Source organism: Pipistrellus kuhlii, unplaced genomic scaffold (genome assembly GCF_014108245.1).
Source record: "Pipistrellus kuhlii isolate mPipKuh1 unplaced genomic scaffold, mPipKuh1.p scaffold_m20_p_7, whole genome shotgun sequence".
NCBI lineage: Eukaryota > Metazoa > Chordata > Mammalia > Chiroptera > Vespertilionidae > Pipistrellus > Pipistrellus kuhlii.
In genome coordinates this window covers 25,778,511-25,797,337 of record NW_023425573.1, presented here as the reverse complement: position 1 = coordinate 25,797,337, position 18,827 = coordinate 25,778,511, and the positions used below count along the sequence as shown (strand labels likewise).

Sequence of the window (18,827 nt, the reverse complement as noted above, 5' to 3'; positions counted from 1 at the left end):
CTGCAGCCATAACTTACCAAGAAAATGAAAGCTACTTTAGTCCTTCTAGTTCTCACTGTGCCTGCTCATTTCTCAGATCCCAGCTCAAGCACCAATGAGTGACCCACAGCTTGCTCACACAGACATTATAGCATTTGACATACTCTGCTGTAATTTATCTGAGAATAAATCTGTATCCCTGAGAAACAGTACAGTCTTGAAGAATAAAGGCTGGGCCTTTCTTGTCTATGTACTTCTAGTGATTAATTTATTACGTGGCATCCTATATAATAAAGAGGTAATATGGAAATTGACCGTCACGCCCTCATACAAGATGGCTACAAAATGGCCAGCAGGGGAGGGCAGTTAGGGGCAACTGGGCTAGCAGGGGAGGGCAGTTGGGGGCAATTGGGCTAGCAGGGGAGGGAAGTTGGGGGCAATTGGGCCAGCAGTTAGGTGTCGATTAGGCTGGCAGGGGAGTGGTTAGGGGGTGATCAGGCTGGCAGGCAGAAGTGGTTAGGAGAAATCAGGCAGGCAAGCGAGCAGTTGGGAGCCCGCAGTCTTGGAATGTGACAGGAATGTCCAACTGCCCATTTAGGCCTGATCCCTGAGGGGTCCCAGATTGGAGAGGGTGCAGGCTGGGCTGAGGGTGCCAGTCGCCTGCAGTGCAGAAATTTCATGCACCAGGCCTCTAGTATATATATATATATATATATATATATATATATATACACACACACACACACACACACACACACACACACATTAATATATAATAATACATGTAAATAAATGTATACAAGAGAGAAGAAAGAAGAAAAGGGAAGACATAGAAAGTTTTATTTAGGAATTTATGGACTTTGAATTAATCATAGCATATGTTTTTAGCATGCACTGGAACTCATTCTTAGCCCTCTTGACATTCCTGGGGAAATTAATATTCATAAAAACTTAGTGAAGGTTCTGAACCTCTAAACATAAATCTTTGTATCAAGTACCTCTCTCCTTATATCAAGTACCTTTCTCCTCCATTACAAATCCATATTTGACTATTGTTTAAGACACTTTTTTTTGTTGTTAATCCTCACCCAAGTATAATTTTTCCATTGATTTTTAGAGAGTAGAAAGGGAGTGAGAGATACAGAAAGAGAAACATCGATGGAGAGATACACATTGATTGGTTGACTCCTGTGGATGCGGACTGAACCTGCAACAGTCTGCAGGCCAATACTCTATAACTAATCACTGAGCAAAACTGGCTAGGGCCTGTTTAATACATCTAACTCATGCCCTTCTGCAATGACTGAGAATTCCATGAGAACAGAGACCAGACCTGTATTTGTTCATTATTGATTCCCCACTGTTCTGTAAATATTTGTTAGTTTAAAAACTGAATAAATCTATTACAAAATCAGTAGAAAAAAAAAGGGGGGAAATTAATCAGATCCAAATACTTTAGCATACTATGGACTTCTCTTTGTTTTTTGTTTGCTTTTTTCTCTCTCTTTGTTTTTTATTATAAAATAAAATAAAAACTTAACCATGACAATATAACCACCTGGCATCCTCACAAGGTGTGTGGGTGAGGTGGTGACGTGTACAGATGAAAGTCAGCACTTCAGAACACCAACGCAATGACATTGGCAATCCCATAAGATTCTACACTTTCAGCCATCAGTGGGTATTTATAGAAATTATCTAGTGTTAGCTAAACTAATCTTCACAAAATAGAAAAGTGGCTAAAAATGATTACTGCAAAGATCCACAGATTAAATGAACACTAAACTAACAATAATACCAATACTACCAATATCAGGAAAATAGCAGAGTTAACATATCTTCTCCTAATAGAAATTCATAATCAGTCATATTATGATTTCAAAACAATGACTGTCAATCATATGCTACTAAGCAGATACTTAGACAAAATTAAACACACTTAATCTGTCCCTTCAAGGTAAAGTTGACATTTTAACAATGAGGAAAAATAGTTATTTCTTTTTAAACAAAATAAAACAGGAAATCAAGTGTTAAAAGATAAAATTTTAAAAATGGATATCTTTAAATGTTTCTATTGTTATACAGTTTGGGAACCTAAAATGATCTTAGTGTATAAACTATAAAACTACTCGTAGCTAGCCCTAGCTGGCACGCTCAGTGGTTAGAGCATTGCCCACCCACCACAGTGTTGCAGGTTTGATTCCCAGTCATGGGGTTATAGGTTTGATCCCTATCCCTGGCTGAGGTGCATGTGGGAAGCAACCAATCTATGTGTCTCTCTCATATCGCTCTATCTCTCTCTTTCTCTATTCTCCCACTCTCTACAAAAATCAATGAAAAAAAAGTATCCATGGGTGAGGATTAACAAAACCAGAAAAAAAAAAAACGAAAAAAAAAAACTACTTATATCTATACACTTAAATATCCTAACAGAATTTTCTAACTGGTTTTTCAAGATGCCAACTAAAGAATAAACAAGGATTAAGAACACATTTTTTTTTTTTAATTTTAAATGCAGCACCTTTCAATTAGTCCACAAGAACTGACATGAAAGATGGAAATTTATTAGCTGGATTGCAAAATGAATCTGAATATAATCAGTGAATAGAATGAAAAATTAGTACTATAACTTAGTAAATTCAGGTATCTTTTTCAGATATGATAACCATTAAAAGCAAAAATAAGTACCAAATTTACAGAACCTATAATTAGACCTTTGCATATCCATATCATAAGTTGTTAAAGCAACATTTTAAAAAACGAATATTCAATCATATTACTTCTATCAAAAGTAAAATTAATATGAAGTTTTTTATACCTTTACAATGAAATTATTCTAAAATTTAGTTCATTCTCACTTTTCTATTTTTATGTAAATTTACCATGCACATAATAAATTAGTAAAGTAAATACATTTGTAATTTTACAAGAGACATACATTATTGGAATGTATGTTAAACAAAGTTCAGAGATTACTACTTTATAATTATTATTTTTTTATAAATGTTTCTCTTTTTTTTAAATATATTTTTATTGATTTTGTACAGAGAGGAAGGGAGAGAGATAGAGAGTTAGAAACATCGATGAGGGAGAGTCATCAATCAGCTGCCTCTTGCACATTCCCTACTGGAGATATGCAACCAAGGTACATGCCCTTGACCAGAATCGAACCCAGGACCCTTCAGTCCCCAAGCTGATGCTCTATCTACTGAGCCAAACCGGTTTCGGCCAGAGATTACTACTTCAGGACATCAAGAAGCAGTTAAAAGATTTTAGGCCAAAGGAGTAAAAAGAAAAAAATCAGATTTGAATTTGAGAAACATAATCCTAGAGATAATAGGCAGGGAAAAAGTGTTTGGAGGTTAAAGTTATTTTTAAAAAATCCCTGTTACTATGCTAATAGCAGACAACATTCCATAAGCCCCTTGTATCTTTAAAGCCCTTTGCAAAACACATTGGTATATTTTAACAAAGCCTTTCGGCAAAGGAAGGCCTCCTATTCTATGGTCTACCAAAGGCAATGGGGAACAAAGAAAAAGGCAAGGTGGAGACAAGAGAGGGGGCTGAGAGCAACACTGGGCTCTATGACTATTGAAGTGCCTTATTACTTATCTATTAGAGGCCCAGTGCACGAAATTCGTGCATGGGTAGGGTTCCTAGGCCAGGCTGGCAATCGAGGCCTATCAGGTTTCCCACCTCCCTGCCTTCCCCATTCCTCCTTCCTTTGCTCCCTCAGCGCTCCACCGCTCCCTCAGCGCCCTGCAGCCACCACCACCACCATCACCACCACCACCACCACCACCACTGCTACTAATCACACACCAAGTTCCATGCCACCCACTGTGGTCAGCGCACATCATAGCAAGCGATGGAACTCCCAGTCAAACTCCTGAGGGGACAATTTGCATTTTAGCCTTTTATTATATAGGATAGGCTAGGAGTAAGACTAGAAATGATTGAATACTTCTCTTTTCTGATAGTCTAATTTATAATTTTAATAGTTATAAAAGTTATTTTAAAATAATTTAAATAATAGAAACATTTATAAAATAAAAAGTAAAATATTGCCTCCCTACCTCCTACTACTCTACTGAGTATACACATGCCAATCACTGTCAATAACCACAGAAAAAGGTCTAGATTTCCTTCCAGGAATTTTTTTTTAATATATTTTATTGCTTTTGTACAGAGAGGAAGGGAGAGAGATAGAAAGCCAGAAACATTGATGAGAGAGAGTCATCGATCAGCTGCCTCCTGCACACCCCCTACTGGGGACATGCCCACAACCAAGGTACATGCCCCTGACCAGAATCGAACCTGGGTCCCTTCAGTCCCCAAGCCGACGCTCTATCCATTGAGCCAAACCGGTCTCGGCTCCTTCCAGGAATTTTTAATGTATATATACTTTTATGTGTATACATATATGGATGCATATACATTTATATCGTTTTTGTATTATTTAACTATATAAAAAAAATAGACTCATTCATATTGTTCTGAATTGCTTCTTTTCCCTCACAATCTGTAACAGCCATTGTTTTAGGACAGTGCATATGGATTTAGCTCCTTTTTTACAGCTGTAGGGAATGCTATCTTACTGACATGGCATAGTCATTAGCGGTGTTACCTTTACAACAATAAACATGTATCCTTATATACTTCTTTGAGTAGGATTCCTAGAAGTGGAGTACATTTAAAACATTGATGGCAACTACAGAGTGGCTAAGTAATTTATATTTCAAACAATAAAGTTCAGCCATTCATTCTGATTTGTCAATTTTTTTATAGATCCCTAGATTTAGAAAAATATCTCAGAAAATAATCCTATCAATTTGTAGCTGAGTAAATAAAGATTGAGAGAAAGCAAGGTCTGAGCCCAAGATCTCAAAGCCCCTGAGATGAGATAACAGGACAGCAAGAGTTCCACAGTAGTGGTTACTGCTGAAAGTCAGGACAATTTCAGTTAATGGACTTCAAAAATAATGAGTTCCACCAGAACTAATAACAAGTAGGAAAAGGGACATACTAGTACTGTCATCTTTTCCTTGCCTAACTTCAGCAAGAAAAGGAAAAGAGGCAGTAAATTCCTAAAAGATACAATAGCAAAAGGGGACACAGGAGGATTCTCAAGTAGGTGGAGGAATGGGCACCAAGAGCTAAAGGTATCATAAGTTCAGCTGCATGAAGTGAGTGAGTGTGGTGGAAAAGACTCTGACATGGGATGACCTTAGCAAAAAACCTTCCACAGCCTCAGTGGGTTGTATGAAAAGTTTCTTGGTTCTAACTATCTCCATGTGGCATCCAAAATGAATGCCAGTACTGAAACCAAATTCTAAAGAGAAATATCAGAAAAGAACTAACATCCCACAATGAAGAAACATCTTCAAAGAAGATGTTGTTATAAAAATACCACAAAAGTACTTTCCAACAAATTCCAGACCTAAAAGTAAAGCTTTAAAATGAAGCTCCAAGCACAGAGTCTTGAATCCTTTGCTCTGTGCCTGAAGAGGCCCACTTAAAGGAAGGCACTTCTAACCAGATAACACTGTCTTTATTCGACCAGACTTATGGGGCAGAGCAATGAGAAAGCAAGATGACAACTGGACCCTTTGAAATCTGGATGATCTGGAGTAGGGGTCAACACACTTTTTCTAAAAAGGGCCAGAGAATAAATCTATTAGTCTTTGCAGGCCATAAGTCTCTGTTGCAATTATTCAACTCTGCTATTTTAGTGTGAAAATACACCCAGAGACAATGCATAACTGAACAAGCGTGGTTGTGTTCCAATGCAACTTTATGTATGCTGAAATTTGAATTTCACAGAATAATCATTAAAGATTATTGTTGTTTTGATTTTTATAATAATTTAAAAATATAAAATCATTCTTAGCTCATGGGCTATACATAAATAAGCAGTGGGATAGACTTAGCTGGTGGGACACAATCTGATAACCTCTGGTACAGAGCATTTAATTGTCAACTGAACTGAACTTGAATGTTAATGGAAGATGGAAACATCTGAGCCCAGCTTCTAGGAAAGTTAAGAGAGAATGCAAAAAGGTAGAAACATGTTTTTCTTAAAGAGCTTCAGATATTTACCTTAAATCTCTTCTCTTGCTGAATTCCTCTGGTGGTATTGTCCAGGGCAGGTTTTGAGGAAGACATTCTAAAACTTCTGAAGAGAAATCAGAGAAATCCACACCATACTCTGTTAGTATTCCTTCTGTTTCAGGCTCAATTTCACCAGCCTGCCCAAGACTCTTAGCCAGCTGCCTGTGGACAAGACAGAGAGAAAAAAGTGTGATAGTGAGTAAAGGGAAGACAGGTATCCATTTCCTCTCTAAAACTGACCATAATAGGAAGGATAAGAGGTTTTAAAGAGTTTTCTACTTCGGTCAGTTTTAGAGAGGAAATGAATGAGGGGCCAAGCAGAAGAGACAATGATACACGTGTCCTGTTAAAGCCATGACTACTGTGTAATGTTAACTTTCTTCAGGAATTCTGTCCTGGCGACTAGAACCAGACAGCTTTCCTTTGGACTCTAGCAATTGTGTTTTCATGAAGTCAAACTGATACTGTTAAAAGCTTTTGTCAATTTTTTCTCTTGTTTACCTTCAGAGACAATTCTGATCAACCCAGTTTATTGTTAAATCATTAGTTTCACAGTCCCTATACCTTAAGTCATGCTCACTAGATTTGATTCAATGTTTGTATTTCATAATTCTGCAAATTTTTGCCTTAACATTTTGAAGTATTTTATCTCAACACAAAAGTAGTATATATTCAGAGAATTTAGAAAATACAGAAATACACTGAGATGAAATTTATCTGTAATCCAGTCACCAGGAAAAATGCTATTCACATTTGAGGGTTGTGGTCTATTAAAAGTAAGATTGCATTTAATGTGATAGTACTGACATTATGAGTAGGGTTCCACTTTCAGGGGGCAGATCTCACTCTTTATCTGTGGGTCATGTATACATGTCAAAACTAATAGCTCCCATTCTCATATATATTGACATACTACATATAAACCACAATTCTAAAGCTACATGTTAAATACAGACATTCAACAGGAAATGCAATATATAAAGCAGCTGCCTTTGTAAAGGGTTTTGGGGAGACCAAAGATAGCCACTTGTATTTTGCAGGTTTACCAGGTAATCTAGGAATTCACTCTCAGCTCTTCCTACAAGGAGTTTAGATCTGCCATTAGAGCCTTTTCAGGGATAATTCAATTTCTTGGAAGAAGATACCATTTCTGATGTACGGGCAGATGCCTGGCCACCAGAGCCCTTAGCTGCACAATGGTATAAGGGGTGGAGGATGTGACTGCCTCAAACACAGACTTCTAACAAATTCCCATTTTTAAAATTTGAGCGCATTTTTATATTTTAAATCCCATAGACTTAAAATTCTGATAAAATATTAAGAGAATATTTTACAAAAGAGCTCACAAAAAGCTGTCAGTTATTTTTCATCAAAAACACTATTGGCCAGAGAAAACAGCATGAAGTATTCAAGGTAATGAAAAACAAGGATTTGAAATCAAGACTACTATATCCAGCAAGGCTATCATTCAAAAACAGACAGTAAAACAAAGAGCTTCCCAGACCAAAAAAAAAAGGCTAAAGGTGTTTATAACCACCAAACCAAACCAACACTTTGTAAGAAATGTTAAAGAAACTATTGTAATAATAAGAAGAAACAGAGACATAGGCATAAAGAATTAAAATGGCAATAAATAAGTACCTATCAATAATCACCTTAAATGTAAATATATTAAATGCTCCAATCAAAAGACATAGGGTTGCTGAATGGGTAATATAGCATGACCCTAATATATGCTGTCTAAAAGAGATCCACCACAGAACAAAAGACTCACACAGGATGAGAGTGAAGGGATGGAAAAAAATTTCCATGCAAATGGAAATAAAAAAAAATTTTAAAAAAAGCTGGGATGGCAATATTCATATCTGACAAAATAGATTTCAAAATAAAGGCCATAACAAGAGGATATAACCCTGTTAAAAATATATGTACCGAATATAAGAATACCTAAATATTAAAAAAAAAAAAAACTTCTGGAGGATATTAAGGTAGAGATCGACAGCAAAACAGTCATAAATGGGGACTTTAACACCCACTGACTTCGCTGGATAGATCTTCCAGGTAAAAAAAATTAGGACACAAAACAAGTCTCTACAAGTTCAAGAACACAAACTATATTGATCATCTTCTTAGATCACAATGGAATGAAATTATAAGTCAATAATGCTAAAAACACTCAAACACATGGAGGCTAAAGAACATGTTATTAAACAATAAATGAGTAACCAATGAGGTCAGAAAAAAGAAAAGACTTCCTGGGAACTAATGCAAATGAACACACACAACCTAAAATCCGCAAAAAATTAAAAATGGAACTGTCATTTGACAAAGTGATCCCACTTCTAGGAATATATCCTAAAAAAACAAAACACCAATCAAAGAATATATGCACCCCTATGTTCATAGCAGTGCAATTTACAAAGGCTAAAATCTGGAAACATCCCAAGTGCCCATCAGTAGATGATTGGATTGAAACTATGTGGTGCATTTACACCAGGAAATACTATGAAGCTATAAAAAAGGAGGATCTCTTTCCCTTTGAGATAGCATGGAGGGACCTGGAGAGTATTATGCTAAGTAAATAAACCAGTCAGAGAAAGATAAATATCACATGATCTCACTCATATGTGGAATCTAAAGAACAATATAAACTGATGAACAAAATAGATCTAGAGACATGCAAGCATGGAACAGACTCTCGAATCTCAGAGGAAAAGTGGGGTGGTTAGGTTGATGGGTGGGAAAAGATTAACGAAAGAACTTATATGCATTTATGCATAACCCATGGACAAAGACAATAGTGTGGTGAAGGCATGGGGTGGGCGGTAGGTGTGGACCAGAAGCAGTCAATAGGGGAAAAAAGGAGACATCTATACTTTCCACAATAAAGACAAATTAAAAAAAGAAAAAGAAAAAAGAAAGGCAAGTCATATTATATAGAAGAAACTCATATATTATATTGACACATATGAAATTGCCAATGTATTTGACCTTTTTACCTATAAAACACAATTTCACATGATTCTACCTTATAGTATCAAAAATCACATAAGATAATTATCCATACATATAATCAGATAGCATAGATAGTTTCTTAGAGAAATATGAGCAATGAGGTACATTTTATAGAAGTTATTAGAGAATTAGACTAATGTTAAAAGAAATACATTCTTACATGGGGTGGGAGTCTCAGTATCAATCTTTGTGAGGCACACTTAAAACACAATGTCCATTCTTACATAATGAGGATGGGGTGGCCAACAATGATTACCATATACCTGAAATAGAAAAGGGCCTAAACATTTAAACAGAAGGCATTTTATAATGTCCAACTTTTAAACAATAATAAAACATCCATGGGAGACAATTTGTGATTCAACCCCTGGCAGTATTTCTGGATTGACCTCTGTCTGGGTCTATCGGTCCTTTCTAGCCTATGCTTAGATCCTGCGTTCCCTGTGGCACTCGATACAGGTTTGTGGGAATGGGCTGCCCCAGAGCTGGTTCTCCGATGATCACTCCCCACTCTGATTCCCAGGTTCCAAAAAAACAACTTTCCCCTGCAGTCTCCTAAGGTGTCCCCAACTGGGTGATCCTAGGTATCGGGCTTAGTAATCAGAAGCAAGGATTTAAGGATGAAAAAGCACAAGTGTGCGAATTCCAGGGTTGTGCAAGTCTACACAGTCCTTCCTCCCCCCTTGTGTCCAACAAGCCAGTACACTTTTAAAATATTTAGGCTGTCCTTCTGTGCCAGATCAAAATGGGTTGCATTTTAGAGATCCCCTCAGTTTAGCAGCTCTGAGAATTCTTACCAATTGCAGCAGCATGGATGGACCTGCAGAGCATTATGTTAAGTGAAATAAGCCAGGCAATGAAAGAAAAATACCACATGATCTCACTCATTTATGGAAAATAAAGAACATTATAACCTGATGAATAAAAAGATAGATACAGAGGCAGTAAAACACCAAACAGATTGCCAAATTACTGTGGGAAGGCTGGGGAGTGTTGGGGAGAGAGGGAAGTAGATCAACCAAAGGACTTGTATGCATGCATATAAGCACACCAATGGGCACAAGACACTGGGGAGGTGGGATGAGGGCATGAAACAGGGGTTAAGGGAGGCTGAGGGAAGGTCAATGGGAAAATAAAAGTAGATATATGCACTAATATATGTAATACTTTAAACAATAAAAACATCCATGAAGAAATCATTATTCAAGGATGAGGGAAAGAGGAGCCATCCCAGGTGTTCTATTAAAAAGTACTACATTAAAAAGGAAAAAGGAATAAGCAAAAGAAATGGCAGAAGGATAAAACATAGTCTACAAGTATGTGGTCATAGAAATGATTGTCTTGAGAATCAAAGACAATCTGATAATATAATCAAAACAACCTGATAATGTAAATAAGAACAGGCATATGAGAATATCGTCACTAGAAGGGAAGAGTTCAAAACAATAAATAGATTTCACAAAAGGAAATAAAAACTAGTGTTTTAGACCTAGGAAATAAGTTAAAAAAAAAAACCAAAAAAACCATTACAGACGTGCAGGTAATACTGGAGATAACTAATGAAGAACTGATACTATTTGAAAAAAATAAGGATCCCAAAGGAGAAGCTTAAGAGAAGTGAGGAAAATGAAAATGAAAAATATAAAGAGTTAAAGAAAAAGATTACAAAGAAAACAGTTACAAAAGCCAGATAGAGATCCAACACTGGCATAACTGGTATTCCTGAAGGAAGGAAATAGGCATATGGAATAGAAACATTTTACAAGATACTATTTAAGACAACTTTCCTGAAATAGAAATTTTATAGACAGAAAGAGTATACCATGTTACAGGAAAAATGAATACCAAAAAATCATCACCGAAATATATTCTAGTGAAGTTACTAGAGTTGGAAGATGAAAAATTTTAATGCAAGAACTCAGGGAATATAGTTCTCGCAAAACTTTTCTGAAAAACTACTGGATGAAGAACTATGGCCTACCAAGATATGGAGGAATTTCTCCAAGAAGACTGGTGCCAAGTATCGGATGACTTCTGTGGAGTGGGGAGGTGAACATAAAGGAGAACAAAAAGAAGCAGGTGAAGACAGATCTAACATTAATTGTCAGAACAAATCATACCAGTCATTGGACCATTACTGAAATTAAAAGAAAAAGAAATTGGTCTTTTGTTTAATTTTATTGGCACTTTGTGTTCTGGCAAAAATTTTTTAGCAGGTTATATTCTGAGTCCAAAGAAGCTTGATTTGTTTACTGAAAGTACAACATGGCTTATAAAGACAAAATTATATTTCAGTTATAGCTTCCAAATATGATCAATCACTCCAAGTTTCTATTAGTAGTAATTAGCATTTATTTTTCTAAGTTTCAGAGAATGTTTCTCAAGTACCTTATTTAAATAAACGTATTATAGATTTTCATTGGAGATCTATTTGATAGCAGTACAGACTAGGCTGCTTACAGGAGATAAAAATCCAACAGGTCAGCAAGCTGACAAAGCTCATGATTTGGGCCTTAGATGCCCCAGAAAGAATCCTATGCTGTCTACTTATTCATAAATTCCACTGTCACCCTTAAAATCAGAATATTTAGGGGTCTAAACAAAAGCAGAATCTACTAGGGCATGACTCCCATGGGACTGTAATCAATATCATGATTGCCATGTGGTCAAAAAGCACCACACGTCTATGTGACCTTAAAGAATCTACTATTAGATCACTGAAGAGCACAAAGGCATCCTGATAACATAAAAAAATCACTGACTATCAGGCCTGGAGCCTGCATAACTTCGGGATTCCCACATATGTGAGATAATAAATTCCCTTATTATTGCAGTTAATTTGGGTCAGGGTGCTCTATCATTTGGTGCTATAAGCATCCTAACAAATATAAAATATTTAAAAATGTCTTCCATGAGAAGCAAACTTCCCTTTACCTCCCTTCACTCTACAACAGAAAATGTCATGCTCTTATCACCAAAAATAGAATCTCAGGACTGTTAACATCATATATCTTGTAGGTATTTACTACACATTGACACAGATTGCTAGTTCTAGAGCATAAAAACATTATAAAGACTCCTTCTTTAAGCAATACGTTACTATCTTAAAGACACTTTCTTTAAGATTTCTGTTGAACTCAACCCACAAAACATAAATCAAGTTCATTTCACCTCATGGGATACAGGAGGAAGGAGATCTGAGCCTCAATACTATCCCTCTCTTCCAGTTCTGTCTCCTTTCTGATACATGCCACTTTCCACTTTAGTCACAGTGCTTTTAAGTACATCTCTTCTTTACTAATGTATGAGGAGGATTATCCTAAAGAGGATATTTATTTCTGTATCCTACAATGAGACTTTTAATCACATGATGGATGAGTAAGTAAATGAATAAACATATTAATGCTTTTGAGCCTGGAAAAAGGCATCCTAATCTTCCTTGAAACTCCAAAGGAAAACTAAGAAAACTGAAGATAATAAAACAACAAATAAAACCCAAAGGACATGTACTTAGGTACACTTTGGAGACTATAACTAGCTGCCATATTATCAAAATCATTAATATTAACATATCAAAAAATTAAATAAGGAAAAATGCCTGCTACTATTGCTTTAATTCAGAATTATTGAACTTTTATCATTTATTGGTATAGAAAATGCCAATTTTGAGTTGCCCGTTCAATAAGACAGTAGCAGGCATTTTTCCTTATTATTTCAAATAGGTAAAATTATGGCATTTTTCACTTTCTATAGCAGATATTTGAAACAATTTTAATAATAAGTATATAATATATACGTACTTGAGAAAATTAAAATTTTTTTCCTAATTTTAATATTGTAATAATAAATATCTGTAATTTATAATGATCACCAAATCAAATTTTCTCACTTGTCAGAGCTCCTCCAAAAATACTGCTCCCATTCATAATCAATTACATTATAATTGGGTCCCACTGTAAATTAATTGGGACAATGCTGAAACAATATTCCCAACTTCCTATAGCTGGGTGGTGTGTGTGTAAAAATTCCATATAAATAAGCATTAGGTCCACTGTTCTGGTGATGTACAAGTACAAAACTTCTTGAGGGAAGGGATCAGCTATAGATGTAAAAAATTAAGATAAGAAATCCTTCAAATTGGTCTCTTTGCCTTAAAGGAAATAGGAGCACTTAAAAGTAAACATTGGTGTTATCCTCCTTTCTCTATCATATATTCCTAGAAAGGTTCAGCCTTAAAACTAGGCTATACCTAGGAAGACATTCATACATAATGATAGGTCACTACCTATCATTAATACTCTTAAATAAATGTTCTCATGAATATTAGTCCATGTTGAAAACTCCATGCAAACAGGTACAATAAGAACTTGCAAGTGGAAAGCAATTGAACATCAGCACATGGAGGGCCTGGAACATCAGTAGCAACACACAGTGAAAACAAAGTATGGGAAATATACAATGTTTTTGGCTGCACATATTTACATACTATTTTATATAATCAGGAGGAAAGAACATGTTATTTTCCCTTTTTTCTGGCTCAGTATTATGACAGAACAGAAGGCAGCAAGTAAAGGGGGACTTTAGGAAAAGCATGTACAGATCAATGAAAACAGATTGCAAAATGTGGGGGGAAAGCAAGACTCAAAATTTTGAATGATTTTAGAAAAGGCCCTAAAGCTTGAGAGTGAAGAGCTTGATGTCCATGTGAAGGGAGCAAAGAGGAAGCCGAAAGCATTTAAGGATATACTACGAGAAGGCTAATGATAGTAAAGTTCCCTTCTACTTTATACTAATACTTTCAAGAGAATGCACTAGAAATTGTGGGTGAAGCTGACAACCACAAAAGATGTGTTAATGATTGTACACACTGTGAAGAAAGAAACAATCTGTTAATCAAAGCCCATTCTCTTCCACTCCTTTTACATTTGCTCTGCTTTGATCAGGAAGCTCTCATTGCTGAAGGAGCGGTCTCCAAATCTGATCCTTATAGGCCACCAGGTGGAGCCCAAAAGTCACAAAAGAGAGCCCCCTCCTCAGCCTGATTTGCTTTTGTCCAGCAGCCAGCTAGAGCCATACCCCCTGGAAAGAACTTACAGTCTAAGTTCGGTAATGGAAATTCATATGATTATATAACTCAGCCTCTTTCTCAGATAAGGAAAGCATACTCTTAAAAAGGTTAAACAGTCCTTTTGCTCAAGAAGAAAGACTGGATAGCGCTACTTTTCAATTTGCTAATCTAAGCTATGCCTCAATGAAACTAATTTTTCCTATTTGTTTTTTTCAGCAACCTAGTTACATTTTCATTTTCCTACTAAATAAAATTTAATGACCAGCTCCCCAAACCTTATAAGAAATTCAGTCTATCAAAACTGGATGGAAGAGTAAAAGTATTTGATTTCATTAGTCAACAAATGTTTCTGATTGTCTAATAACTGATACCTTATGGGCACAAAACTGGGAGATGACCAAAATACTAGAACGATTCCCTTCCTTCCCTCAACCAGGTCCTTCTCCAACACTTCCTTCCTCTTCTTTCACCTTCCTAGTCACTCTGCAACGGAAACTGCTGTCCTTCACTTTCATTAAAATGAGCAGTACTGTGACCCATTCTCTATTTCTCATTTTTCAACAGCCTCCCATTAAGCCTTAAACCAGTGGTTCTCAACCTTTCTAATGCCACGACTCTTTAATACAGCTCCTCATGTTGTGGTGACCCCCAACCATAAAAACCATAGGCGACCCTGCTAGCAGTTCTCTACTAGCAGAACCGCTGCTGTAGAGCCTAAGACTATCAGAAAACACAGATATTTACATTACGATTCATTAACAGTAGCAAAATTATAGTTATGAAGTAACAACGAAAATAATTTTATGGTTGGGGGTCACCACAACATGAGGAACTGTATTAAAGGGTCGAGGCATTAGAAAGGTTGAGAACCACTGCTTAAACAAATCCCATGTTCAACTAAAATGTTCTCAGCCCTGCTATATCTACACTGACCTATTCATTTTCCCTCCTCCCCATCCTTTGAAGCTACCAAAGTTTGCTAGAGAAAATATTATAAATATGCCAATTTGCTCTATGTCAATTCATGTGATACATCGTTAGTCTACAATGTTGCCAAGATACACTATTATGTTCCCCACAGTAGCTGCTATAAAACTTTCCCATTTTCTTTAAGATTTATCCTTAAATATTTAAGAAAAATAAATTATGACAAATCTGGGAGAAAGAGACCATAATGATATCTCCTTGCTATGACATCCTGGAAGGGAAATATGGGACTGTAAACTCTAGACTTTAGGTAAAGAGATATCAAAAAGATATGAGAAAATACAGGTATGAATTCTACTCTAAGAGTTTCTAACAGGAAAGATGATTGAAGAGGGTTGGGAAGCTCTAAGAACTGTAAATTTGATTATATAATTACAAATTATCACAATGAGGAAATCAATGTGGCTTTTTAAATATTCTGGACTATGCAGTAGTAAATATGAAAAGTACTAAATATGTTGTGATCCCTAAAAGCCAGCAAGCATTCGCTAAAAATGATTATCTTTAGGTTTTTTATATAATATTATAGAACTAAGATTCATGAAAATATGGTAGATACTGTGTATAGAAGTAAACAAGGCTCAACTGAGATCTCTCATGACAATTTTAAAAACAAGATAAAAAAATAACTTTTCTAACAAATAGAGGTTTCCAGTACTGTAATAACCTTGGGACTTCCTCAGTTAGAAACAAAGTGCCACTGGGGGTGCTAGAGAATCAACGCTTACACCAAAGGAGGCACCAAGATTAATGGCCTCCTTAAGGCCACTTCTAAAGCTACTGGAATTACATATTCAATTAATGTGTATGTTTTATTTAAACTTATTAAAGATACTAAATTAGAAGGAATCAAGATGGCAGTATAGGTAAATGCCGGTTCTCACATCCTCCCACAACCACAACAAAATTAAAACTAAAATACAGAATAGCCATCGTTCAGAACCACCTGAAATCTGGCTGAAAAGAAGTCCTACAACTAGAGAATTAGAGAAGAAAGCACACTGAGACTGGTAGGGGGATGAAGGTGCTGAACAGGCTAGTCTGATACCCATATGGTATTTAATCAGGAGGGTTATCTTGGTTGAGGAGGCATCCAGTGAGGAGCAAGGGGTCCCAGCTGCACACAGGCCCCAGCCCAGGGTTCCAGAGCCAGGAAGAGAAGTCCCCATAGCTTTGGGCTGTAAAAAACAGCTGGGACTGTAGCTGAGTGACAAAAAGGCTGCTGGAGTCCCAGACAGTTCCTCTTAAAGGGCCAGCACACATACCCAGACTCACTCCTTTGAGCTTCAGCACTGGGACAGCACCTTGAAAGGATCTGGGGACATATGGGAAAACTAAATTGTTTGGCATCAGGGCAAGAATAGGGGCAGCTTTCTCCCAGACAAAAGAGCTGGGACATCACACACACACACACACACACACACACACACACAGCTGACTAACATTCACTATATCTGAGTCTCCCTCAACCTGTCCCACTCTGTTTGCTTTGCCCTGAGATCCCAATAACCCAATTTGCAGCCTCACCCAAGCTGTTTGCAGTGTCTTTATCATATGAATGGCTGTTTGGCTCAGGCTTCAGACTTTCCTAAAATCTCTCAAACAAGTAGCAGCTGGATTCAGTGTGCCCCATGCCTCTCAATAAGTGGCTCCAATGCTTGATCAATGGATAGAGCATTGGCCTGCAGACTGAAGGATCTCAGGTTCAATTCCAGTCAAGGGCATATGCCTGAGTTGCAGGCTCAATCCCCAGAATGGGGCATGCAGGAGGCAGCTGATCAATGGGTCTCTCTCATCATTGATATTTCTATCTCTCTTTCCTCCATTCCTCTCTGTAATTATATATCCTATATAATAAAAGGCTAATATGCAAATTGTCCCCTCGACCAGGAGTTTGACCAGCAGGCAGGCCGGCCAACTGCCCATGCCCCCTTCCCCTGGCCAGGCTGGCCGGACCCCATCCACACACGAATTCACGCACCAGACCTCCAATATATTCACACACACACACACACACACACACACACTGAGTGGCCAGATTATTATGTGTTCAGAGACGATCATAATAATCTGGCCACTCAGTGTGTGTGTGTGTGGGTGTGTGTGTGTGTGTGTGTGTGTGTGTATTTTTTAAAAAAAATAAATAAATGGCCCCAGGCCCAGCAATAGCAGCAGCTTGCCAAGATTCACAGTTTGGCCTCTCCTGGGCACCTCCTAACCCAACACAAGTAGCAGCCATCTTACAGATCACCCCGTCACGAGCTACAGGCAAAGGCTGATTTTGTATCTCCCAGGAGGCCTCAAATTCAGTACATCCAGTTGTCAGCTTCAGACCATGCCAGAAGCTTCAGACCATGCCAGATTACAACTCTATCATATCCATGAGTGACAATTCAAGAGGTGGACTTGGTGAGCACAAAAGCCACAATGCACAAGTCCTGCTCCATAGGAATATCTTCTACAGAACAGCTTTTTCACTATAGTCACAACTGGTTCTCAGAGACAATTATCCTAGGGGTCAGCAGCAATCAAGGCTCTACTATAACAGGACAGTGCATACAGATCACAGAGGGGTTTACCTATAGTGCCCAGCTCAGGTGACTGCTTTGGCTGAGCCACTGGACCCTATAGGACACCTCTTACACAAGGCCACTCTACCAATTCCAGGAGACATAGCAGCTCTACCTAATACATAGAAGCAAACACAGGGAAGCAGCCAAAATGTGGAGTCAAAGAAACATGTCACAAATGAAAAACCAGAAGAAATATCAAGAAGAAAACAAAAAAACTAAATGAAAAGGGATGCAAGCAAACTAGATACAGAGTTTAAAACAATGATTACGAGGATGCTCAAGGAACTTAATGAGAGCTTTGAGGATCTTAATGAGAATGTCAAGGAACTTAGTGAGAATTTTTTTAAAAGTATTGAGAACATCAAAGACCAGTCAGAAATGAAGGATACACTAAGTGAAATGAAGAATAATTTACAGGGAATCAATAGTAAAGTAGAAGATCTGAGAATAAGATCATCAATTTGGAATATGAGGAAACAAATAACATTCAATCAGAAGAGTAAAAAGAATCCAAAAATATGAAGGTAGTGTAAGGAGCCTCTGGGAGAACTTCAAGCATACCAATATTTGCATCATGGGGGTGTCAGAAGGACAAGAAAGGGAGCAAGAAATTGAAAACCTATTTGAAGAAATAATGACAGAAAGCTTCCCCTACCTGAAAGAAATAGATATACACACCAAGAAAGCGCAGAGAGCCCCAAACAAGACACATCATAATTAAAATGGTAAAGGTGAAAGATAAAGAGAATCCTAAAAGTAACAAGAGAAAAGCAATTAGTTACCTACAAGGGAACACCATACAACTGTCAAGTTTATTTCTCAACAAAAACTTTGCAGGCCAGAAGGGAGTGGCAAGAAATATTCAAAGTGATGAAAAGCAAGGACCTACAACCAAGATTACTCTACCCAGCAAATCTATAATTTAGAATTGAAAGTCAGATTAAGAATTTCACAGACAAGAAAAAGCTAAATAAATTCATTACCAGCAAACCAGTATTATATGAAACTAGAGGCCCATTGCACAAAATTCATGCACGAGTAGGGTCTCTAGTCCTGGTCAGCAATCAGGGCCAATCGGGGCCTTCCTTCAGGCT

The 18,827-nt window shown here is 37.1% G+C and overlaps 1 protein-coding gene across 8 annotated transcripts in view; it reads right to left on the bottom strand.

Moving 5' to 3' along the window:
- The window catches only part of DIS3L2 (DIS3 like 3'-5' exoribonuclease 2), a 279,142-nt gene that overhangs the window by 156,468 nt on the left and 103,847 nt on the right, over positions 1 to 18,827 (bottom strand). For all 8 annotated transcript variants that reach the window (XM_036420607.2, XM_045575690.1, XM_036420600.2 and 5 more), the window contains one exon: positions 6,079 to 6,252. In XM_036420607.2, coding sequence (XP_036276500.1) covers positions 6,079 to 6,252 — 174 coding nt within the window. The remainder of the gene's footprint in view (positions 1 to 6,078; positions 6,253 to 18,827) is intronic.